Source organism: Diplotaxodon limnothrissa, linkage group LG23 (assembly GCF_057381915.1).
Source record: "Diplotaxodon limnothrissa isolate DT_005_m linkage group LG23, D_limnothrissa_male_GT1.1, whole genome shotgun sequence".
Classification (NCBI taxonomy): Eukaryota; Metazoa; Chordata; class Actinopteri; order Cichliformes; family Cichlidae; genus Diplotaxodon; species Diplotaxodon limnothrissa.
Window position 1 is genome coordinate 13,114,707 of NC_140617.1, and position 23,986 is coordinate 13,138,692.

The 23,986-nt window shown below is 42.3% G+C and overlaps 2 protein-coding genes across 4 annotated transcripts in view; one reads left to right on the forward strand and one right to left on the reverse strand.

Moving 5' to 3' along the window:
- The window catches only part of tmem131 (transmembrane protein 131), a 42,952-nt gene extending 24,206 nt beyond the window's left edge, over positions 1–18,746 (forward strand). For 2 of the 3 annotated variants that reach the window (XM_085349042.1, XM_085349044.1), the window contains 36 exons: positions 230–346; positions 441–563; positions 652–732; positions 1,024–1,174; positions 1,256–1,312; positions 1,416–1,477; positions 1,565–1,673; positions 2,045–2,153; positions 2,253–2,406; positions 2,752–2,922; positions 3,176–3,286; positions 3,639–3,773; positions 5,726–5,830; positions 5,907–5,993; positions 6,150–6,302; positions 6,393–6,468; positions 7,762–7,876; positions 7,969–8,107; positions 8,291–8,400; positions 8,485–8,557; positions 8,702–8,853; positions 8,939–9,081; positions 9,545–9,731; positions 11,495–11,680; positions 12,419–12,574; positions 14,211–14,629; positions 14,713–14,894; positions 14,972–15,102; positions 15,362–15,480; positions 16,210–16,344; positions 16,437–16,587; positions 16,741–16,859; positions 16,951–17,032; positions 17,449–17,552; positions 17,635–17,792; positions 17,876–18,746. In XM_085349042.1, coding sequence (XP_085205168.1) covers positions 230–346; positions 441–563; positions 652–732; positions 1,024–1,174; positions 1,256–1,312; positions 1,416–1,477; positions 1,565–1,673; positions 2,045–2,153; positions 2,253–2,406; positions 2,752–2,922; positions 3,176–3,286; positions 3,639–3,773; positions 5,726–5,830; positions 5,907–5,993; positions 6,150–6,302; positions 6,393–6,468; positions 7,762–7,876; positions 7,969–8,107; positions 8,291–8,400; positions 8,485–8,557; positions 8,702–8,853; positions 8,939–9,081; positions 9,545–9,731; positions 11,495–11,680; positions 12,419–12,574; positions 14,211–14,629; positions 14,713–14,894; positions 14,972–15,102; positions 15,362–15,480; positions 16,210–16,344; positions 16,437–16,587; positions 16,741–16,859; positions 16,951–17,032; positions 17,449–17,552; positions 17,635–17,792; positions 17,876–18,154 — 4,941 coding nt within the window. In that variant the 3' untranslated portion in view covers positions 18,155–18,746. The remainder of the gene's footprint in view (positions 1–229; positions 347–440; positions 564–651; positions 733–1,023; positions 1,175–1,255; positions 1,313–1,415; positions 1,478–1,564; positions 1,674–2,044; positions 2,154–2,252; positions 2,407–2,751; positions 2,923–3,175; positions 3,287–3,638; positions 3,774–5,725; positions 5,831–5,906; positions 5,994–6,149; positions 6,303–6,392; positions 6,469–7,761; positions 7,877–7,968; positions 8,108–8,290; positions 8,401–8,484; positions 8,558–8,701; positions 8,854–8,938; positions 9,082–9,544; positions 9,732–11,494; positions 11,681–12,418; positions 12,575–14,210; positions 14,630–14,712; positions 14,895–14,971; positions 15,103–15,361; positions 15,481–16,209; positions 16,345–16,436; positions 16,588–16,740; positions 16,860–16,950; positions 17,033–17,448; positions 17,553–17,634; positions 17,793–17,875) is intronic. The other variant, XM_085349043.1, reaches the window with a different exon arrangement.
- Positions 18,747–19,817: 1,071 nt separating this feature from the next.
- Positions 19,818–23,918, reverse strand: LOC146607671 (inosine-uridine preferring nucleoside hydrolase). The gene is made up of 6 exons (XM_085347736.1): positions 23,781–23,918; positions 21,762–21,950; positions 20,853–21,035; positions 20,597–20,708; positions 20,384–20,520; positions 19,818–20,306 (listed from the first exon to the last, which is right to left on the reverse strand). The coding sequence occupies exons 1-6, from the start codon at positions 23,916–23,918 to the stop codon at positions 19,941–19,943; spliced, it is 1,125 nt and encodes a 374-aa protein (XP_085203862.1). The 3' UTR covers positions 19,818–19,940.
- Between the last annotated feature and the right edge of the window lie 68 nt (positions 23,919–23,986).

Sequence of the window (23,986 nt, forward strand, 5' to 3'; positions counted from 1 at the left end):
ATCATTTGAGTCAGGCATGCTGACCCAGGGTGAGATCTAAAACCTGCAGGGACATCGGCCCTCGAGGCCTGGAATTCGACACCCCTGTGCTAGAGCATAAAAACTGAGCGTACAGAATCATCATCAATTAGCCAAATGTAACAAGGGGGGGGTTAATTCTTTTACAGATTTGTATTCTTTGGCGTCTCTTTATTAATGTCTTTTATAATGTCTCTTTTTTTTCCAACAGATAATACCACCAGGAGGGAACACATCATTTGATGTGGTATTTCTTGCTCGAGTAGTTGGGAATGTAGAAAATACTTTATTTATTAATACATCACATCATGGAGTGTTTACATACCAGGTACAAATGAAGTGGCACACCTTTTTTTTCTCTCTCTCATTTTTTTTGTGTGAAACATGTGATTAATGTTGCGTATCTGTCTTTGAAACTGAAGGTTTTCGGGGTTGGTATACCAAACCCCTACAGACTGCGACCCTTCATTGGGGCCCGAGTCCCAGTAAACAGCAGCTTCTCACCTCTTATAAACATCCACAACCCGTACAGTGAACCACTGCAGGTAATACGGACACATTGTACCCTTTGTTTATTTTATTTGCACATTTTCTTTGATGATTGATTTGGTCTGCTTCTTGTCTTTGCTTCAGGTGGTTGAGATGTACTCCAGTGGTGGGGATTTGCATCTGGAGCTTCCCACAGGCCAACAAGGAGGCACTATAAAATTATGGGTGAGTCCTCCTTTTGATTTTAAAGCTATGGACCTGTTGTGCTTGTTCACATTAAACATGGCCGGTGTTTCCAACAATGAGGTCATTGTATGCTGTTAGTGATGTGGGAAACCCCACCCACACGCTGTTAAAGCCAATCAGGCAAAAGTTGTCTTAAAGCGAGAGTAGCTAAAGGATTATTTTGACCCATGAATCATACAGATTAGAGTAAAATGGGAATAAGAGCAAAGTGAGGTTTTTAAAGGACAGTAGGCGGTCCCACTCACGCTGACCAACCCTCCCCTCCTCCAGGAGATTCCCCCATTTGAGACAAAAGGGGTGATGAGAGCCAGCTTCTCGTCCAGAGATGTGGACAACCACACGGCTTTCATCAGAATCAAAACCAATGCTCCCAATGAGGACCAGTTCATCATCCTCCCCGTAGAGGTGGAGGTCACATCAGGTGTGCTGCTAAACCTTTGTGCGACAGTTCTTTTTAATCATTATTCCCTTCTAACACTCGTGTTTCACTCATTGTTTGCAGCCCCTGGTATATACTCCTCCACAGAGATGCTCGACTTTGGCACACTCAGATCACAAGGTTTGCTTTCCTTAAAGAAACGACATCTATCAGTATTTTCTTTTTCAAACCAACCTCCCGACTCCTCCCTCTGATCTCTGCCTCCTACTTCCTCGTGTTGCAGATCGTCCAAAGCTGCTGAATCTACACCTTTTAAATTCAGGGACAAAAGATGTTCCCATTACGGTGCGTATCCAAAGCAAAATAAAGCATGAACACAACAAGTATCTCAAGGCTGTAAGAATCCATGACTGTATTCATGCTGCTTTTCAGAGTGTACGTACAACACCGTCAAATGAAGCCGTCACAATAGACTTCAAAGCAGTTACACTCAAAGCTGGAGAGAACAGATATACCAAAGTCGCAAGTATTAGTTTTGATGGTAAGTTGAGTTTTACTTCAGTTCTCTTACTTGACAGGTCACAGGAAGCTGAACTTGTCACCGTCTCTAACACTGACCTGTGACGTGGTCATTCATAAGAGTTCAGCTGAATCAGCTGTTTTTTCCTCCTGAGGAAACTCATGAACATGATGCTTCTTTGGCAGCTTTCTTTATAAAGTTATGTTAAGTAACATAATGTCACCTTCAAGATACACATCTGTATAAATAATCAAAAGCTTCAGTTGTTCTCCTTTGACTTAGTTTTTAGAAGTTCCTTCCTTTCTATTGCGCAGCTTCCTCCTGCAGGCCCTTTGATGTGTTTTGCAGTGTCTTATCTGCTCTCTGAATCTTTTTTTTTTTTTCCCCTGTAGCCTCAAAAGCCAGAAGACCATATCAGTTATCTGGAAAAATAACAGTTAAAGCAAAAGAGAAGAGTTATTCCAAGCTTGAAATCCCATACCAAGCAGAGGTTTTAGACGGGTAAGTTTTTCTGAGGATGAACAAGGAGACAAATGAAAATGTTGCTGTAAGAGTTAATTTGAAGCTTCACTGCTGTGTGTGTGCTTCCTCTTGTGGCAGCTACCTGGGCTTTGACCACACAGCCACATTGTTCCACATCAGGGACAGCCCCGTGGACCCGGTGGACAGACCCATCTTCCTCACGAATGCCTTCAGCTTCGCAATCCGGATACACAACGTGTCCCTCCCCGAAGAGGCCAAAACAATGTTTAATGTGAGCAGAAATGCATTAAACAAAGAAACGTAAAACAGTCAAAGCTGAGAAAAGTTCAACTGAATCTTTTTGGGTAAAATAATTAGAATAGACATGTAAAATGTTACCCTCGTAATATGAATATTTTCCACGTTACAGCCTCTAAGTGCATTGTGCATATGCTCTCATGGAATTTATCATTGTTTATTGTAGTAAAACAATCACCTGCTTGTCGGGTCTCGGGTTGGAGATACTCACTGATTTCTCTGGAACGACCCATCCAAGGTCAACCCGACTGTGAAGTCTGATCTTCCAGCATCGCGCTGACATCGCTTTCATTTATTTATGTTTTTCTTTCTGTTTTAGGTGCAGAACTTCAGCACGCCCATCCTCATCCCCCCACACGAGTCGCGTTACATCTTCTCCCTCCTCTTCCGACCGGTTCGACCATCAATCCACATAGACAGCAACATCCTGCTCATCACAAACGCATCAAAGTTTCACCTGCCTGTTCGGGCTTACACCGGCTTCTTGGAGGTACGCAGTGAACATGAAGTGGGTGCAGACGGGCGAACTCGGTCTATCATTGTAAATACAATTGTTTACTCTTAAACAATAAAATAATATCCACTGAAAGCTCCTGTACTAGTTATAGATGCTCTTGCCTCTCAGTGGTTTGGTTCACTAATACCAGACTGCATTATAGCTTCATAATACATCGCTGTTGAATCTGGTACTTAAATCTACTTTAGAGTGTGTAACATGCTGTTTTTACTGCCTGTTTTTACAGCCTCTGGTTCTGCCTCCCAGTCTGAAGGAGAACCTGCTGGACTTTGGTGTCCGCAGTGCAACAGACACCAGCAGCATCATATTTGTAGTGGTCAACAGTAACCCCATAGAGGTGAGAAGCCGTACAAGTTGATATTGGAGTGATCGATTGTAAATTGTCATAGCTCGGCATCTCGGGATGAAAGTTTCAGGCCTTTATGTGTCGTTAGGCTTCTAAAGCTTTTCCCCCATGGACGTGCTCAATTTCATAAGATTGCAAAGTGCTGAGTAAAACTGAGTTAGCTGTCGTGTCCTTATCTTCAGATAAACCTGGTTGCGGTTTGTTGGTTAAAAACTCCACTGTAGATGAACGGATGCTGGTTAGGGTTAGGCTGTTAGGTTGTTTCCACAGTGTAAACCATGTAAAGTTTAATGCTGCTTGGCAAAAGTGAAAAAGCGCCACTTTGTTCTTTTCTGTCCTCCAGCTGGAGATTAAGTCCTGGTTGGTCACAGGAGACAGTCTCTCCATGGAGCTGCTGAAGACCGAAAAAGGGAACACAACGGTGGCCCAGGGTCACCTGGAAGAGCTGCAGAACACCTCAGCCTCCCATCATAAAACGGTGAGACCTCCACAGCCCGAACGCCATCACGCTAATCCCCACAGGAAGCTAGAGTGAGCAGAGCAAGCTTCAGTCTGATGCAATCAGTCCAGTGAAATCCTACGACATGAGTTTCACTTCAACTTTTGTGGCTGTAGTTTGTGAGGACGGGAGTTTCTCGTGAGACACATGAACAAGGTCACCACTTCTGTATTTAATTGTGAAAATTTAAACTTAAAAATTGTGACAGCTTATAAATATCTATGTTCATGTTTTTTTTTGAGAAAAAGCATGAATCTCACATGAAAAGGTTAATAAATAACAAATAACTGTTTTGCGCAGTTTACAATTTGGACTTTTTTGGCTCTAATAATTAACATAAGCAAAAGTATTTCATTAATCTGAAGCTCCCGGTTCTGTTTTTCAATGCTGACCATAAATGCACTATGAAGGCTTAAAGAAGATGCAGCTTAGCTGGGCCTGGTGTCCTCCAGTCAGTGCCCCCCCATCCTCACAAACGGCTGACTCACATTCATACATTAACCTTAGTATATTTAATGAATGCAAAATGCAGAATTTTACCTCTTTGCATTATAAAACCTCAAGTACAAAAGATTTTTGTATTTTTAGCAAGTAATTTGAGGTCCCACCTCGTCCACAGGGTGATGTGAAACTTGAAAGTTTACCCAAAATGCACTATTTCAGGTTTTCTCCAGAGAGTTATCAGGAAACAGATCAAACACACAGCGCACTGCCGCTTGTTTCTGTTCCTGTGTCACAGGCATTAAACTGCTGCAGTTGCGCTTTAAGTTGAGAGGTTTCTCTCTTTGTACCGATTTTATCTGGAATGAGGTTTGTAACACAGATCAGGCTGCTGCCTGGCTGAGTTAATGTTGTTTTTAGTAATTCACACTACTGTGAGTACTTCAGAGATCACAACAAAACAGGAAGTTGTTTAAAAGTAGAAATGAGAGACGCTGAGCAGAAGTTGGCAGAACCACAAAAGTATCATAAAAAAGTCTAGAAATCTGTAGTTCTTAAATAGATAAGACATTACTAGCCGAGGAATAAATGGTGTAATGAACTATTTATCTTATCTTAAAAAGCATAAAGATAATAACACTGGACAAAAACAAAAAAGAGACTTAATTATTGGAGGAAACGGCTGAGACAAACTTCATGTAGCAGCATATTTTCCTCAGTGTTGCTGGTAGCTAATACACAACTTGGCCTGCTGATTAATGAAGAAGCATCTTCTCATATTACTGAGGCTGTCAGACCAGCTGAGCTTGTAAAGTAGGCCCTGAACGCCATTCTAGCTACCGTTTGAAGCACTCAGAGATTCCCTCAAGTCAATTTATCTAAAAGCTCCGTGAACCGCAGTGTCGTACAGCTAAACAAATCAGAAAATGAAACAAAATGATAAAAAAAGAAACCTCTCAAGGGGGAAAAGAGTTTGGAAAGTATGAAAATAAAATAATAAACTGTGACATGCATCATATTGTTCAAGTAGTATGCATGTCACAAAAAATCAAATAATTAAGTTTTGTTTGTTCTTTGATTTCAAGCTTTTTCCTTCTAAGCAGCATCTCATTTTGAATCTAAGAGGTCTTCTTACTCAGATAATCTTTTCTGTCATTTGGTTGTTTGGTTTTAAACATTTTAATCATCTTAAATCCAAATTGAAACTATGTTCTTGATTGTTTTTGGCTTTTAGAGAACCATTTCAGTATTCATTTCCTTTTTAAAGGGAAGGCTATGAAACCTGTGAAAGAAATTTACTGCCTGTGTGTTTTGCTGTCTCGGATGTGGAAGCTCTTCAACCACAGTGTCAAGATCGGAGATAAAACATTGTTATTCCAAGCAATTTGATGATGTGTGCAAAGAAAACAAAACAAGAGGGGACGGACTTTAGAGAAACTGTAGCTTGTTCACAAAGTGTTGAGAGACAGAAAACCTTTTTGTTTTCACAGGTTATATTAGCATCTGGATATTACGCAGCATTCAGAGTGACACTAGTGGCCAAAGCTCTGGAGGGCACGTACGACGGGGCTGTACACCTCACCACAGATTATGAGGTAGGCTGGCTGGTGTGTAGTTTTCAGGCAGTTTCTTCAACATAAAAGCATAACCTGGTGTTGTTTTTGGCCTCAGATATTAACCATCCCGGTGAAAGCTGTCGTCGCAGTGGGCACATTAAACAGCTCTCCCAAACACATCATTTTGCCACCTTCATTTCCAGTAAGTAACACAAAATTGATTTCACAGCCATCATGTGCTGGCAGCATGCAGAAGATGAGTGTTTAAGTTAAAAAAAAAAAAAAAGAAAAGAAGAAGAAGCCAGCTTCCTGTTTAATGCCTGAGGTGTTGGATTGAGTTACATGTCTTCTTCTTTAGGGGAAGGTAGTTCACCAAAGCTTTAGCATACAGAGCTCCTTCACACAGAAAGTGAGACTGCAGCAGATCCGCTCCCTGACAGAAGACATCCGATTTTATTACAAACGTCTCCGCAACAGCAAAGACGAGCTGGAGCCCAGACGGAAGTCTAAGGTACAAAAATCCTCCCAGTCCTCAACAACACAAAAAGTGGGTCACGCTTTCTTTTGAGACACAAACGTATTTTTATTACTTGTTTTACAGGTGGCAAACATTTATTTTGACGCCGGCTTGCAGTGTGGTGATCACTGTTATGTGGGCCTGCCATTTGTGCTTAAATGTAAGTTTTAGTTGTTATTAAACTCTGTGTTTGTGTGCACGTCGGTGTTTTTAACAACAAACCCTTTAGACCGGACTTATGCCTCTGTGAGGAGGTGGGATCCTTTTAGTGTCTCAAATTTTGATGTTTACTGATGATTTGATCCAGAGGAAGTATGTATAGAGAGAACAGGATGGGACCTAAGATAGAACCCTACACCAGCACAGTGCTGCTGGTGAAGAAGAATAGTTTACAGTAAACATAGAGAAGGATCTATTATTCAGGTATAAGATGAACCAGCGTAGTGCAGATGCCAGCACTGATGTGCACGCGTTGTGGTCAGTGCTGTTAAATGCAGCAGTGAAGCCAAGGAGGATGAGGATGGCACAGTCCCCAGAGCCCGAGCAGATCATTGCAAACTTTTATCAGTGGATTCTGTTAATGAAGAAAGACTTTTTCCCAGACTTTTAAAAGAAATGGAAGTCTGGAAGACAGGCTGGTAGTTTTTTGGGTAAGATGGGGTCCAGGTATTCAGCAGGGCTTGAACAACTATCTGCTTAAAGAGAGATGGAGCAGTACCAGTAGCCATAGAACTGTTGTTTAATACAGTTTTACAAACTCGTTGCAGCCCTTTTGGGTGAATTCCATCTGGAGCAACATCTGCTCATTTTGAAGTGACTTTTTTTTTTCCTTCCCTAATGTCGCTAAGTGAGAACTGGAGGATTTGGATTTACTCTGGATTGAATATTGAGTCTGATACTGTCAATTCAGTTGATTTCATTGTTCTGTGTTTAATAAAAGTTAGCTGCAGGAGTGCTAACACAGCATGAAGAAGCTATTCTTTGTTTGCAGTCATTTTTTTTTTTTTTTAACGACTGCAAGTTTTGGTCAGACGATGATTTTTCCGCCGCAGCAGCTTCAATCTCTCGTTATTTAGTTTATTTGGACTCTTTCATCGCAGCTTCATTAATATTATTTGATCTCTCCACTCTGTATGTGAGGAGGTGCACACACTGAGACCGAGAGCAAGGAAAGGAGAAGTGAGGTGTCTGTAAACAACAGCAGTGAAGTCGGCTCAGAAATATATAAAAAGAACAACTGAAGTGTTATTTCTGATATTATTATACATGCATAGCAGACAGATAATACCGATGTGTCATTTTTAAATCTCACAGTATCATCAGTATGTGGCATCCCTAATCCTCGAGAGATGTGGGTTTATGGTCGAGTCCCATCCCTAAAATATAAATCTAGTCTGAGCCCATGGTTGAGAATTCAGTGGTTAATTTATTATTTATTTTTTTCCTTCCACAGCTGAGGCTAAACCTCATGGGCTGGCGTTACAGGAGGATATCTGGGACGCCGATGTCGATCTTCACCAGAAGCTCCTCAGACGATGGAAAGAGCTCAAGGAGCGCTCTGTGCACAAGTAAGCACGTTGTGCATTCAAAGCGCACTATGAAATAAAAGTTCTTTCCAGGATAAAATAAAGTAAAAATGTAACTTCTTTTCTCACCAAAGGATCGAAGCTGTCTTTGAAGTTAACACAGATCTCCAGAAAAACGTTCAGGCTAAAATAACCGCACACCTGACGTGGCCTTCGCTGGTCAACTCTTCACAGAGAATCACGTTCCCCCTGACCAACACCAACAGCTCCTCTGTGAGTACTCGCCCATTAGATAGATTAGATAGAACTTTATTAATCCCTCGGGTGGGTTCCTCTGGGAAATTCGATTTCCAAAAAAGCACAGCACCGACAGAAGTCGGTGTTTAGGACACGGCACACAGGTTTTGCGTGTTTTAAACATGTTTCAAACTCAGGCATGACATCGTTTGTCCGCAGGACGAGGAGGTGATTTTGCAGAACCCAGCAGATGTCCCTGTTTATGTCCAAGTACTCCCCTTGGCGCTTTTACCAAACCCCTCTGTGTTTTCTGGAAAACTGGCCGACAGGTAAGAAGTCACAACTAAACTCCCGCTTATTCTTTTTTCCCTCAGCTTACGCTGACAGTCTTCTTTACTACTTTTCTTTTTCAGGTTTCCTTTAGGAAACTTATCCAACATCAATATAAACACAAACACCTTTGAGTTCCAGGTTCACAGAAATCAAGTAAGTCCATTGTTGATTTGGTGGCTTTTCAGGAAATCGGAGAATCGGCTGCTTATTGTGCTGCTAATCACTGTCCTCTTATCCGTGGATCTGACAGCATGTGGAAGCTGTTTGTCTCTAACAGTCTCTCCGTTTGTGTGACAGACATCGCTAATGAGGAGCAGTACAGGCTTTGTAGAAGGCTCAACCAGGCCCTTTGTGTACAACCTCCTCCTGCTGCCTGGAGAAGTCAAGTCTTTCAACATAAGATTTACTCCCATTGGAAACCACAGCGTCTCCTCCCTCCTCATAGTCAGGTAATACCACATTTTAATGTTAGAAACTAAAACAAAAATGCACTCCTCCATTGAAATGAATCACTTTACTGGGGCATCTGTTTAGAAACAACCTGACGGTGATCGACACGATCATACTTCACGGACGAGGCACGACAGAGAGCCTGAAGGTCGGAGGGAAGCTTCCAGGACAAGGCAGCTCGCTGAGGTTTAAAATGACTGAAGCTCTGTTGAAAGACTGCACAGAGAGTGAGTTTATAAACAATGCAAGAGAGCGGTGTCACCCAATCAATGTGAGCCAGTCATGTTGTAGAGGTTCATCTTAAGTTCAACTGTCTGTTGGCAGGAATATGTACTCATTATGTTAGTAATTGGCCTGCTGGTCTATTTTTCTAAAGATCAGTAAATCTGCCAGTGTTCAATTTCAAAGGCAGCCCCATCCACGAGAACTCATAGATGTGCAAAGTAAAGCTCAATAAATGCAATGAAATAAAACAGATTAGACATGTAAAATATCACAGAGAAAAAGACAACATTATGTATTAATTAAACTTCCTAAATGAAAATATCCAAACACGCAGTGAGCCCTGCTGTTAACAGGATTTATTCCAGTACATTTACTGTGTGTGTGTGTGTTTCAGTATGTTCTATCTAATTTTTCCTCTTTTGAAACATTAAGTTGAATCTTGATTGTCCCTGTTTTTTGTTTCAGAAACAAAAGTGAAAGAGCCAAACTTCACTCTGAAAAGGACGTTCAGAGTGGAGAACACGGGTTTGCTCCCGATCACCATCAAATCAGCAGAAATCAATGGACAAGCCTGCGAAGGATTCGGATTCAAAGTTCTCAACTGTCAAGAATTTGCACTCAAGCCAAATGCTTCGAAAGACCTCGTCATACTGTAAGGACTCACTGCTACACACACACCTCCATCATCAGTGGTTTTCCTGTGCGTGTGTGCGTGCATTCCCCCCTTCGCCACACGAGCCATCCCTAATATGGCCATCTGAGGCGCAGAAGCTCATTTAAGTGCTGTTTAAATGTTCTCTTTGTTGGTGTTAGCCAGTCTGAAGAAAGTTAGCTTCACGGGGGAGTAGTTAAAAGTGCTTTTGTCAGGCAGGGGAATCAATAATGGAAACACCTGCATTAATTCAACTTTTTCCAGTAATGCTACAAAAACACAGTCAGTGATACTGAAATGTTGCTTCCCTAAATTTGTAAAATAAAATGTAACAAAGAGGTGTCAGAATCTGGCCCAGCGGTGTGGCCAGGAGAGCCATGCTGTGATTGGAGAAGGATTTACAGCTGCAGAAGCCCTGAGGCAGAAATGTAGCCTTTCTTTACTCTGCCCTGACAGGTGTATGAAAAGAGTGCTCAAACCCACATAGCAGTGAGACTGAAGAGTGGGAATATAGGACACTATGACAATGACTTATCAAACTTATTAGGGCACGACAGTTTATAAAGCTTTTTCACTCGTATTTGAGGCTTACTTTATGCTAAAGCTAATCTATTCTGCTCATTTCTAGCTCTTTGTGGTCGCCCTCTCTTTAAAGCTGCTTTATAGATCAGCTTTCAACCTTTTTGTTTTTGATAATGTTTACAGTTGAAGCTAGATTGGTCAACCCTGTTGGGTTTTTTGTTTTTTGTAAATTTCAAAGATTAAGGCTTCATTAAAAGTTTGCTTCAGAAGCACTTTGAAATCTCTTCTATAGGGTCGTTGGTGTGCATTTTATTGTGCAATTAATCTTTCCATATTCAACCTCAGGGGGTCCTCTGAATGACGAAGCATTTTTACTGTTGTTCCTTTTTTGCTTTATGATAAGTTTTGTTTATGGTTGCACCACCCGTGAAAACGTACAAATGGACGGATATCAGAATATAAAAGAATATATTTGAATGAAGTGAAAATGTATTCAAAGTGAAAAGGGTTCCAGAATAAACTCCTGCAAGTCATGACTCGAATATTCCAAATAGGAACAATGCACTTGGACACAAAAAGAGTGTGTGTGTGTGTGTGTGTGTGTGTGAGAGAGTGAGAGAGTGAGTGATATGAAAAGAATAAGCTGAGTGAATTCCATAAATGTGTTTTCATGGCTTTGTTTCGTTTGAATTCCTGTACTTTTCCAGGGCGCTGTTGTTATTGTGCAGACACAGAAACACCCAGGTGCTGACACACCTGAATGCATCTCGTGTCTAACTGGTGTATTTGTCTGATTTGCCCACCTATTTGATGAGTTTGAATAACAAGCCTTTATTTTTGGTAGTTTTTATATGTACGCAACCTTCTTGCTGTCCTTGGTTTGTTTCTGCCTCGGTGAGAGTTTACCTGTGATATTGGGCTGTAAATATAATTTGTTTTGATCAGGACTGTCAGGTGAAACACAATGGATGCTTTTAAAGATTTGGACACAGAGAGAAATTTGGCTGGATCCTCTGAGGCGTGTACGTTCAGACAAAAGCCTCTCAGATGTTTATTATAGGCAAAGAAACATTGAAACCAGACACACCCTTCATCTTTATACTGTACATATCTTTGTGTATATAAATAACTCATTAGCTCATAAATCATAAAGATACCTCCCAGGTGTTTCCTCCCATGAGCAGGTTTCACGTGGATCGCAGGACAGGCTGCTCAGTGTTCTCTCTCTCCTTTATTGTCAGGTTTACACCCGATTTCACTTCCTCTCGAGTGATCCGGGAGCTGAAGCTGGTGTCGTGCGGCGGCTCAGAATTTGTGTTTGTCCTCAATGCCTCGTTGCCCTATCACATGTTAGCCACATGTGCAGAGACCCTGCCCAGGCCCACCTGGGAGCTCCAGCTCTACATCATTGTGTCTATCGTTATGAGGTGGGTGTCGCCGCACAACGCAAGCAAAACATGCAGAACACGGTTCTATGTGACAATCAATTCATTACAAAAAACTGAGTAGCTGTAGAGTTGACTTCAGGGTTTTAACCTGAATTTCTGCAGTTAGGCCATCAAGATTATGTTACCCTTAATGTAACTTTTAATATTAATATTAATTCTCCTGCTCATAACCAATGCTCTTCTTTCTTTATCACTGGGATTGCTCTTTTTATTTTAAAGCAGGATTAGATTTAAATAAAACTTTATTTGCTTGCCAGAAAAGTAACAGCAAAGACTGTATGCTCACTAAAGACAGATGAGGATGAGGAAACAGCAGAGAGGATCTGTGTGCACGCATTTCTGCTCTCAGCTATTCATGCAGCTCCACCTTCACACACCCAAAGGGAACAGGGTGGTGTTCAAGGCTAACAGGTGCTCTTACCTGGAGACAGAGCTGCACTTTTATTAATGAGCCCGATGTTTGTTTAAAACCCTGAAACAAAAAGTGTTGTTATAGCAGCAGCCTTGTCACGCTCACGCTGTAACCCTGCACTCAGGTTTAATGGTAGGATACTTAATCTAGTTCTGCAGATAGGTCACATGTTTGCATGGGATTGTTTATAAGCCTCAATTATGCTTGTATAGCAACGGCTTTGGAATACAGATTAAACTAAGTTAGCAGAAAGCTTGATCTCAATCTGACAAACGGTTCATGTGTGCTGTTTGTTTGTGTTACAGTTCCATGTTTCTGATAGTGATCACCACGGCCTACCTGGAGGCTCAGAGCATATGGGAGCCCTTCAAGAGGCGTGTGTCCGTGGAATCCAACTCCACCTTGGAGACTGGGAGACCCTTCAATCTCAGGGACATTGTGCAAATTCACACTGATTCAAAGTAAGTGTAAATGCTCAGTGACAACCTGGGCAAAGCCCGATCACGTGGCACAAGCGGGTGTGTTCAAAGGTGCGAGCACATATTGGTAAAGAGAACTGATTTTTGAGATGAAAGAGGACGTAAAAGTGGTGCAGCAAACGCACAATAAAAATTATCCTTTCAAATGTTTGTGTGCAGAACTTAGAACAATTTTTAAAGATAAAACAGGATCAGTGTCCAACCTCTAAACATCTGAATGTGAGGGTGAACGTAATATTATTATTATTATTATTATTATTATTAGTGTCGTTTTCACACCAAACTAAAAATTTTTTTGGCTCCTAGCCTCCTAACCACAAAAAGAACATGTGCACACTTACCTGCGTGACTCTCACCTGGACACGTTAAGCCCGTCCAAGCGTCCGTAGCCAGCTTTTCAGTCCTTTTCAGCATGTTGAAGTCATTTATTAGGATGCTGTTCGCACATAGTTCAGATCTCACCAAACCTGGAAACCGACTGTCCATCACCTCCAGCTGTTCTTCCCCGGGAGCGTGAAGCTTTTTTTTTGTGTGTGTGTGTGTGTGTGTGTGTGTGTGTGTGTGTGTGTGTGTTATAGACTAAGAGCTGCTTTCTTGTAGAGTTGGCAGCTGAAGTTAAAATACATTTTTGAACCACGACCATGATGGGCACCCCAGCATTTCCCATTTGTTAACATCCTTAGCTCTACACATTCATGCGTCCATGTGAGCTCTCCTCATATAGGTATCATTGAAATTTATAGAATTCACAGATTAATAAATTCATGTTAATCCCACAGCTCTACGTGCACTGAGTAGTTACTCCAATGAGCATCATTTCTCTGTAATGTCATTTTTCATTCATTCAAAATTTAGACCTGCAGTCCAGATCTGGCCCTTATAATCAGGCACTCCTTAAACTTCAGGCTTCAGTCATTAAAATGTCCAAACATTTGAAGATTTTTGCTGTTTTTTAACTGGATTAATTGCCTCTGACGCGCCAAGAAGGTTGCTGATGGCCGTTTGCCTGTGGCTAACCGCTTCCTGCAGTTTTTACCATATCTGGCACTGAAACAGCTTATTGGCCGTTATCGCCGGCCATTCAGTCGATTTGAATTTTAATCGGAGGCGCACTGAGATGGAGCACAAAGCAAAACTTTATGGTTGCGGATAAACTTTTTTTATCTTGTGCTTGTTCTCAGTACAGCTGAGAATTCAAATCAAGACCAAATAGTTCTACATGCAAATCTTCTCACTCGGCAGCCATCTTTAAAGCGTTCTGGGAGCCTATTTGAGCATTTATTTCAAGAAATTATGAAATTATTTTAAATAATCTATAGACTCAGCAGTCAAACCTCCGAGAAGGTTTGATGATTTTGCCACAAAATAAGATTTTGAAAAGCTTTTTTCCCCTGAAAGTTAAGCTTCTGTCACCGTCGTTCCTGTTAATGCTCACTTAGTGCTCAGTGTGTCACTCAGAGGATGAGGTGCTTCTCCCTGCAGCGAGCAGGGGCTTCACAGATTTGAACCGCCGTGTTTGACGCTCTTTATCAACGCCCAGAGACAGTTTAAATGTTAAAACTATAAATGTGCATATACAGAGTTACTGACAGACTTCTTTGTGAACACTCATCTATAGCGACCCACCACAAAACTCCAGAGGTTTATACGCATCCACCAACGGGTCAGCTCGGGGAGGCCGACAGAACAGCAGCCGTCCCTCGCCAGACTCCGACGGCCAGGGTAACAGGTCCAGGATCAGCTTCACCCGCCCACCTATGCAACCTCCTTCCTCCCAGCTCACCAAAGGAAGTTCAGTCTCTGGCAACGAAGGCCCTCCAGCTCCCTGCCAGGTAACCAACCGCAAAGGTCGCAGCACCAAACAGCCTGACCTCCAGAGTCCAAGCTTAGGCGGCCCGTCGCTGCCTCACAGAGGCATCTGCCCCGACGACGAGTTCGCCAACCTCATTGGAGCCATGGACAACGACCTCGACCGTCCAGAGCCGCTCAGTCCCGAAACTCTTCAGGAGCAGAGTTCTCAGTCCATACCAAGCAAAGGTACAGACACAACTTTTAATGAGAGGAGAAATTCTCTGTGGTCGTTCACAGCGTTTTACAGTGTGTGCTGATATCGTTTGCAGGGTTGGAATCCAAAGGGAAGCTGCGCGCTAAAGCAAAAGCCCAGAGAAAGAAGGAAGAGAAGGAGAAAAAGTCAACAGTAAAGACTCAGGGAGACGAGCTCAAAGATCTCGCCGACAACGACGACAGCTCCTCCACGACTACAGAGACCTCCAATCCAGATGTGGAGACAAACATTAAAGAGGTAAAAAAATGTTAAAGTATGTGCCAGCACATGGTCTCTGTTTGTTGTTTGCTAAAAATATGCATCACTTTTTCCAGGAACCAGTAAAAAAGAAAGGAAGGACAATAACCCCGGAAATGGCAAAAGAAGAAACATCAAATTTTCTTATAAAACCTAAAATGAAGAAACAAGTAATCACAAAGAAGGAGAACCAAGCAGAAAAATCCAGGTTTGAGTCTTTTTTTTTTTTCTTTTTCTTTTTTACTTTTCATCCTAAAGTGACTAAAATAACACAGTGGACTCATTTATGACCTCACATTTTCCACAGAAGGCTTTTCTTAATGTTCTATTTGCGTCTGATATCTGACCAAAAACATCAGTGGCACATAGAAATGCTCAGTGTGACTCCACGCAGTCACCTACAAGTTAAACTACAAGCCACTGCTTCCACTTTGTTCTCTTCCTGAACAAATCGTTCGTGTTCTCAGTTCTCTCGAGCTGCCCTACGTAACACCGCTGGAGACCAAGCAGCGGAAGAACTTCCCCTCCAAATCTCTCCATCCTCTCACCAGCATCACAAAGACGAGACCTCTACAGAAACCTAGATGTAAGTTTTGTATACAATAACTTTATTTAATTATGCCATCCAGAATTTGACCTTCATACTGTGAATATTTTCAGTATTACAGGCCTTCGAAGTACATGAGGGGTTTCTCGTTGTTTTTACTGCCATTTTTGAGGCTTCATAAATACAGCAGATATTCACATGAAATTTCCAGAGCTGAAAAACACATTTAAAGACGCTCAGTCCTTTAACTTTTAGTGGGTGTAGCACCTGATTATCTATCTATCTGATGGTCTAAAGCCAAGATATAATCATGTTTTTGTTCTTTATGGGTTTTTTTTTCTTTGAGCGTCACTATGATGGGCTCATACTTTGAATAAAAAGCAGCAGTTTAATGTCTGTGATGTAGAGGAGCAGAATCAGAAAGCATTAGTGCCCTCATCTGTTTCTGAAAATTCACTGCGGGGTCATATTTTCATGTGGGCTGGGTGGCTGCTCAAAACAACTTACAGGATATTAAACGTCTCCTTTATACCTTTATACAAACATAGATTTCATGTGTCTGTCTTCGAAATTACGAGGAAGTAAAAATAACACGAATAAGCAGTGCCAAAGTTCAGTCATATTATAAAGGTAAAACTTTGCATGGCGTCATGTAACATGCTGAATAAAAATCAGCCGATTCTTAGAGTCGGATCCACTAAGGCCAGCAGGCAACTAAGAGGCACTTTCCACAGAATGACCTTGGTGGTTTTGGCGTGTTTTTCACAGTAGACGGAAAGCTGGAGGACGGGCGGCCTTCCTTTTTCCCCAAAGCGTCAGAGCTGGGACACAGCAGCAGCTCTGAAGGAGAGAAGGAGTGCGCTTCACCTGAGTGGGACGTCCCTCTTTCCAAAAACAGCATCCGTAAGTCCAGACCCAATCGGTGGCGTCAGCTCGCGTTCAGACCGGTCTTCGACGAGTCTAACGAGCTGCTTTACTCCCGTCTCCTTTTGCAGCAGCTGACAGTCTTCAGCAGATCTCCCTGCAGACGATAAATGCAGATCCTTTCCTGAAGCGATCGGCCACAGCTGGGACCTGCTCCCCTCCACCCACCTCCCCCAGCTTACTGTCTCGAGGAACCTACAGCAGTGTGGTCAGCAGCAACAGGTGATTCACATGCAGGACAGTCAGTCGTTTAGGACTCTTGTTAACAGTGAGAGGCGCCAAGGCCATAGACAGGACATGTTTTATCTTGATTTGTCAGAATAAAGCATGCTGCAATTCTAACAAGAGTACTGAACACGTGCTGTATATTCACAGTGAGATAAACCAGAAGAAAGCCCCAGGAAATAAACTGCCTGCAGCCCTCCCGCAGCCGGGCAAAAACGGGAACCTCACCTTTGCTGACGCTGTAACTAAAGGTTATGACAAAAGCCCAGGTGAATATGGAGCGCTGAATCAGTCCTTTATGTTAGTGGGAACATTTTTCCCACTGTGCTTTGTTTACGGGATGTTTTCTGCCTCCCTCAGGTGGCTCTGGTGCAGGTAAAACTGACAGCCAAGGCAAGAGTCTGGAGCACATGAGATCCTTTGAAAGCGACAGCTCAGACAGGTAACAGGAAGGAAAGTGTGCACCAGCACAAATATCTCATTTTAGAGGCAGTTTACTGCAAATTGAGCTGAAATTAGTGTTGAAATAAGCACAAGGTGATATTCTGCTCTGCCAAAGGAGTGTTCATTTATTTGGAATGACAGAGCAGATATTATGAGGATGGTATTGGCGCAGGTGAATGGCTCAAAGCTGCGAACAGGTGCCAAGGCTTCGGTTCTGTCCTGAAACTCGTCAGTTCTCTCCACAAATGTTTGGATTGGATTGAAAGGAAGTGGCTGTGTCCTTGTTTGTAGATCAGCACACTGCTGCACAAATTTCCACTCTCTTGCGATCGTGGCCTGACAGTAATGTGCAGTACTCTGGATCGGTGTCCCAGGGCCAGCTCTATTAACTGAGCGTTCCTTTTTATCTTAAAGCTCTGGACTGTGGAGTCCAATCGACACGACCAGCAGTCCAAACTACCAGTCGGCCAACTCTTTCTCCGCTTTTGGCTCCAACAACCACTTCAACCTGACGGGAGGTAAGCAGACGGACGCAGAGCCTCGTGTTCAGATTGTTCACAGCCTTCCAGCTAAAATGTGTGTGGTGTCTGTTGTTTTTAGTGTTCAGTGGAATGAGTCTCCAAAAGCCATCTGAGCCTCAGCAGAGCTGGCCAGAGTTCACTACCACCGTCCCCTCCTCCATCTGGGACATACCGAGCCCCACTGATCCCCTGCACTCCTGGACCAGCACCCCCAGCTCTACGCCCACCTCAGCCACAGTGAGATCTTTTCTGTGATATGATGCAGTTCGCAGATACTCCGACTTCCTGTTCATGATTTTATTAAATTTTTTTCCCCTTAGTCACTCCTGGGAAACGGCCGCAACCCGTGGTCTACAACCACACCCTTCGGCAGCTCCATTTGGTCAACGAGTGCAGAGCCAGCCTTAAACCCTTTCCCTCCAACCACCACCTCGACACCTCTGACGGATCTCGTCAGCAGCTCCGCTCCGTCGCCACCGCCAGCCGTGGTGGCTTCCACCGAGATGAGTCGGACCTACAACCCCTGGAGCATGTGGGGCCCCACCGTTAGCAGGCGCAGCTCTGAGCCGTGGCCCAGCTCCTCCAACAACACCAACTAAGGCCACGCCGTAGCACTTAAGTTCTCTGTACTCATAAAGCAAATTCTCATGTAATCAGATTCCCGACAAGAAGCAGCCTGGAGCGATCGCCAGCCCGGCGCTGCGTATAGGTCTCTGCAGCTTTTTATTCCCGAGGGGTGGGGGTGGGGAGGGATGCTTACTTTTATTTGAATTTCTTTTAACAGGTTTCCCTAAAGTTAAGAGGCTGATAGCACGGCGAAGGCTGCGTTTGTCCTTTAAAAGTGACACTTGGAGCAAAATCTCTTAAGTTCAGTATTAATGTTGGAATAGATGTCTATTTGAAGCCATAAGTCCCGCTTTCACCATCACTTGGATTCCTACTGGTGGCTTTGAGGTCTGTCATTGCACCAGGCTTTTATTTGGCTGCAGGGATCTTGAATAAATCCAGAGTTGTTCTTCATGAAACAGCCCCCAAAAAAGCTTCAAGAAAATTCATGTCCCCACTACTTTTTTTCTTCTTCTTCAAAGCCTTCTGTGGGAATAAATTGGTCAGGTGATCAAAAAAATATTTAAGTTTGAGGTTTGTATTGTACATCACCTCGATTTGTCAGCAAAATTAAATAAAGGATTTCAGCAGAAACGCTCATGTTTCAGGTTTTTTATTCCATTGAAACATTTCAAGCTTTAGGCTTTTACAACAGCTTTGCATGATTCAAAATGATCCTTCTTTATATGACACTGGGCCTCATTGCAGCCCCTCAGTGCATTCTGTGTCTAAAGCCAGCCTTTATGACCCAAGACGTAGAAAAACCTCAGAATGATTGAAGAGCCGTCTGAAGCTTCGGGTACGTACACTGACCTCATTACAAAGAGCATCCACGACTGGACATGGAACAGCAGAGAGGTTTAGGTTGTTGTGCGCTTCACCTGAAAGCCTGAGCCCTAAAAGTTTACCCAAAACTACTGTTTGAAGAAAACCGATCAAATATCCACGGTAACAATGCTGGTTCTGTTCCTCATAGATAAATATGTGTTTATGACACGATATCCCATTATCCTAAAAAACAAAGTAAAAAGTCGATTGACAAAGTTATGATAGGAAACATTTTTAGTTAAGAATATTATATATATTACTGGCACACAGTAACATACAGCCAATGAAACCCTCCAAAGGGTATTTTTAAAGTTAACGTAGCACGTGTTTAGTGGAGCATCCTCATCTTATGTCTCAGATTGTAATTTTTAATGTAAGAGATTTTACGTTAGTGCTGTTACGTTGCATGTTACTGATGCTAAAAGTTTATTATTGGAAACAGAATAAAAATTTACTCAGTATGATTTGGTGTGTTTGTGAGATGAGTACAAACAACTTTCATGTGACAAAGTTTCAAGCTTTGTTACCCTCAATGTTCGATCCGTTTTCTGATTATTAATCGTAGAAAAACTTTACCAAGTGCATTCTTTGTAAAATTTCACTCATCTTTTCGCCGTGAATCCTCCTGAGTCCAAATCATTTTCTGATATAGCTTTTATTTTTTAGATTGTGACACTTGGAGTGGGTCTAAAATTGATTTGGTTGCAGTTTAAATGTCCTTAGCTCTGATGTACTCTTGAGGGATTTTAATTTTAAACAATCACGATCGCCTATAACGGTAAAAGGTTGCATTGCTTTATTAAATAAAACATTCCAAAAAATCCAGCTTATTGTGATTGGTCAGGTGGGAAAATTTAGTAACCATCTTCCCTGACATCATTTGTGGCTATAAAATGATGTCAGTCAAAGGGCACTTAGTGATGCAGCAGTTAAATGAAGGAAGTCCAGACCTTACTTCTTGCAGGGCTGTCTGAGGGACTCCTTCAGAAGCTCGCTGAACTTGGCTGTGTCACATTTAGTCAACACAAACACGCTGTGGCTCTTCTTCAGCTGATTTGTGCGATCCAGCGCCAACATGCCTCGAGCAATGGAGCCCTGGAGCTCCACGCGGACGGGACACTCGATGCTCTCCGTCACCACGCTGCGGTCGATGCAGGCCGCCATCGCGTAGGAATCATAGGAGACAAAGCTCGGCCCAAAGTACACGTCTCTCTTAGTCATCATGGCCTCTCTGGAATAAGCCCAGCATTTAGACGTTATCATCCTCATGAAGCGTGCAGCTGGAGCGTCCTGATTGACGAGCTCCTCAAGGAACTCCTGCACAAATCAGGAATTTCAGTTTAAAGTGACCCACATGGCAGGGCCATGCACTTCTCTAAGCGTGGAGATCTTACCCACGTCAGTGCGTTTCTGCACGCATACTCCCACGATGCCAGGTAGGTAGGACAGAGGAACTCCTCAAGAACAATATAGGCCGACTCTGGATCCATGGCGAAGTTAAACTCTGCACACAGAGTCACGTTTCCTTTTCCTATAAAGGCAGAAGCACCATTATTCACTCCTGAACGCCTCACGCTCGAACACCAGTCACCACGAGGCCGTTTTACCTTCCATGTTGCCGCCCATGATGTACACCTCCCTGAGCTTTTGGGGAAAATGGGGGTCAAGTCTGACCGCCAGCGCCAGATTAGTGAGTGGGCCGAGAGCCACCAAGGAGACCTGTGGAGGACATGTTTTCTTCCATTAGTGTTTTCTCAAGGGGAATTGTTGAGATCTGTGCCTAACTGAGCAAAGAATCATGCTCTTTGGGAAACGCATCACAATTTAGGATCAAATTGTGACTAAACGAAGGAGTTTTTGAACCTGGTTCTGGTTTTCGGACACCAGTCTTATCATTGCGGTAACTGCATGCTCCTTTTGGATTTTCTCCTCCCAACAAGGATCTTTCTCCTTTATCACATCTCCGAGTCCATCACTTCCAAAGTGGTCAGTGGGTGAGTTTCCCGCTCCAACCAGAGGGCCAGCAGAACCTCGAAACACTGGAATCTACAGGAGGAAGTTCAGATTAGTGCAGCTTTCCTTACAGATTAACACCTGAGTTCTGCCGACACAACACTGCGGTGTAAACCCTGCTGGCCAGGCTCAGCAAGACTTGTCACAAAATACCAAAGATTACAATATATTAAACTCCGCCAAGGATGTTACTTTAATGCTGCCATTTGTGTTTATGTGAGCAGAAATTCACTAGTCCAGGAACCTTTCTCCTAATCTGGTTAAACTAACATTTTATGAACATGCATGACAGGAAGTCTGTTACTGACTCTCAAAGGCAGACAAATCCCATCTGTTTAAACAACCAATGGATGATTTACAAAGGTATAAAAAAAAAAATCCTTAAAGGGACCTCAGAGAGGGCAGTTTAGAAACAGATCATTGTTTCTAAACATAACATCTGTGTGTGTGTGTGATGCAGTTTTTATTTAATAATTGATATTTGAATAGCTGGAGGTCTGTGCTCTTCTAATTTCGACAATACCCTAATTGTTGTGACTAATGAGTCTGTGTGCTACACCAATACTTTGAAAAGTAACAACTTAGACTGTTTCTACAGCACATTTAAACACACGTGAACCGAAGTGCTGCACAGCAGGTGAAACATTCAGTAAAAAATTCATAGAAAATGAATCATTTAAGAACATTACATCTATATTAAAATACACAAATCTGCATTTCCTCAGATTGTGATTGTTCAGACAGCTTCAGTAAACGCACCCCGTTACGCTCACAGACTGAGAGCACCCTCAAAACGTTCTGACACACGTTGTTGACCGTCGTGTTCCCAAACACGCAGGTGACGCCCAGGATGTGGATGTTAGGCGCCGCCAACGCCATCATTATTGCCTGAGCATCGTCTATGCCGCAATCGGTGTCGATGATCATTAGCTTCTTTTCCATGGTCTCCTGTAAGATTACAAACAACACAATACATTAACTGTAAAACAGTAAAATATGATGAGCTCCTAACAGGCGGACATATGCACCACCTGGTTTTTCATTAGAGAGGAGTTTTTCACTGCTCTGCCTATCAAATATCTCCAGGATCCTGATTCTCAGCTCACACAGTAGATTCTGCTCAGTATTCAGAGCTGTCTGAAGGACCTTTGTCATCATTACCTGTATCTGCTGAGAGAAACTCCTCTAGTGGACTTCTGTACCTTTGGAGCCTGCCTCGGTTCTTGTTGCCTCACACCTGGCTGTGGCAGTACAGGTAGGTGGAGACACTCATACAGATTAACTTCTCCTCGGTGACCCTTTGGACTCTGAGGTTACTCTTTCTGGCAAGAGACGGTTTTGTTTTGTTGTTTTTTTGACATTTTAATCTTCAAGTCTTCAATCAAAGACTAAACAGCAGTGTAATATTCCTCACCATGACCTCTGAGGAGTGTTATCCTGTTATCAGGTTTGATTTACCCCTCAGCCCTTTTTCTTTTCTGTGTTTGTTAAAACAAGAAATGCCAGGGAAATGCTCTATTAGCAATGAAAATCCTACAGATAATACTAGAGTCAGTGGTGTCATTTTAGTTCAGAAAGGTACCGAAAGGCGCATTTAAAATCTTTTTACAGGAAAAAAAAAGTTTTGACACCAATATCACATCAATCATATTTGTTACTTGTTACGAAGAGCAAAATATCCCACACAAATCTGACTAAACTGGGAGCTGTTTCCACAAAAGAGAGCCCTGAAAACTAAAGGCTTTTCAGAATGTTTTTAAAACAACCTAATAATAATGAACTCAATTACTCAAAGTATTTAAGTAAGTAAGTTTGTGAGGTTTGCTCATAGGGGGTCATCTTGATTGTTAGCTCTTTGCCTTACAATAAAAAGCATCTTGATGCAACTGTTGATCTGATTTGGCGTTATGTAAATAAAAAGAAGTATTATTGGTTATTCAAATAATATTATCATCTGAAATGTGTTAAATAAATTCTAGTATTGGAACTGAAAAACATATCTTAACCATGAACAAATATTTAAAACAGAAGTTGACCCAAGGTTCTTTAAAACTCGGTTTCTAAAAAAAATTAAATGAAATAAATTCTTTTAAAAACCAAAAAACGTTTCAAAATACATGACAAGCTGAAAGGGTTGTTTTGTTGTGTTAACTAATTATTATGGAAAGTTACTATCGCTGTGATTTAGTGACCATTGTAACATGTTCAAGCACACTGCTCTGTATAAACTGCTTTTATAACTTTGAAGTATCCGTATCGGTAAGATTGGCCCTGTATTTTACTTGTTATCATATAGCACACCACCAGGGACAGGAGAAGTCATTCTGCTAGTGATTCGGCTAAGCTTAGCAATTAGGTTAGCTTCCTAAACAAACAATGAGTGAATATTATGCGTATAATTTGCAGATGATTCAGCAAAGAGTGTGTTTCTGATAAAGAACGTGAAGGTTACATTGTGAAATGAGCCGTTAAACAAAAGCATGTAAGCATGTGATGTACAGATTAACCTGCTGAAAAACACCACTGTAAGTAGTAACAGGAACCGGAAGTGATCCAATAGCAAGCCACGACCGCCAGAGGACGCGCAAAGATCAAAGTTCAGGTTTGCTTATAGTTTTTAGAGTCAGGTCACCTGTTAGAAGAAAGAAATCACAGTATGTCCACTACAAAAACGGCCAATCTGTATTTATAGAGTGATCGTGCGGTTTAAACTGCAAGTAATGTAATTATATTTTCGCTTTTAAAGGTTTAAGTCGGATCTCCAATGAACAGACTCACCTTAGGTCTGCGTGCTTGAGCTTCAAAGAGCCTCCGCAGGCGCTCGAGCAATTCGTGAGCCGCAGAGGGACACATTTCCGGTCTCTCTCTTATAGCCGTCTCCCCTCTGTCACACTGTCTTGTCTCAATCTCTTCCATTTTTCTTTCCTCAGTCTTTCTTACTGGTATGAGTACAGGGCGTGGCACTGGTAACCTTTAAACGTTTA

What these genes read in the sequence shown, in the direction of transcription:
- LOC146607671 (XM_085347736.1), bottom strand. Translation starts at nt 23,918, where the DNA reads ATGGAAGAGATTGAGACAAGACAGTGTGACAGAGGGGAGACGGCTATA. An exon ending in TGTCCGAAAACCAGAACCAG is followed by an intron (nt 20,709 to 20,852) that starts GTTCAAAAACTC and finishes TGTCCTCCACAG; the next exon opens with GTCTCCTTGGTGGCTCTCGG. An exon ending in CATGGGCGGCAACATGGAAG is followed by an intron (nt 20,521 to 20,596) that starts GTAAAACGGCCT and finishes CTGCCTTTATAG; the next exon opens with GAAAAGGAAACGTGACTCTG.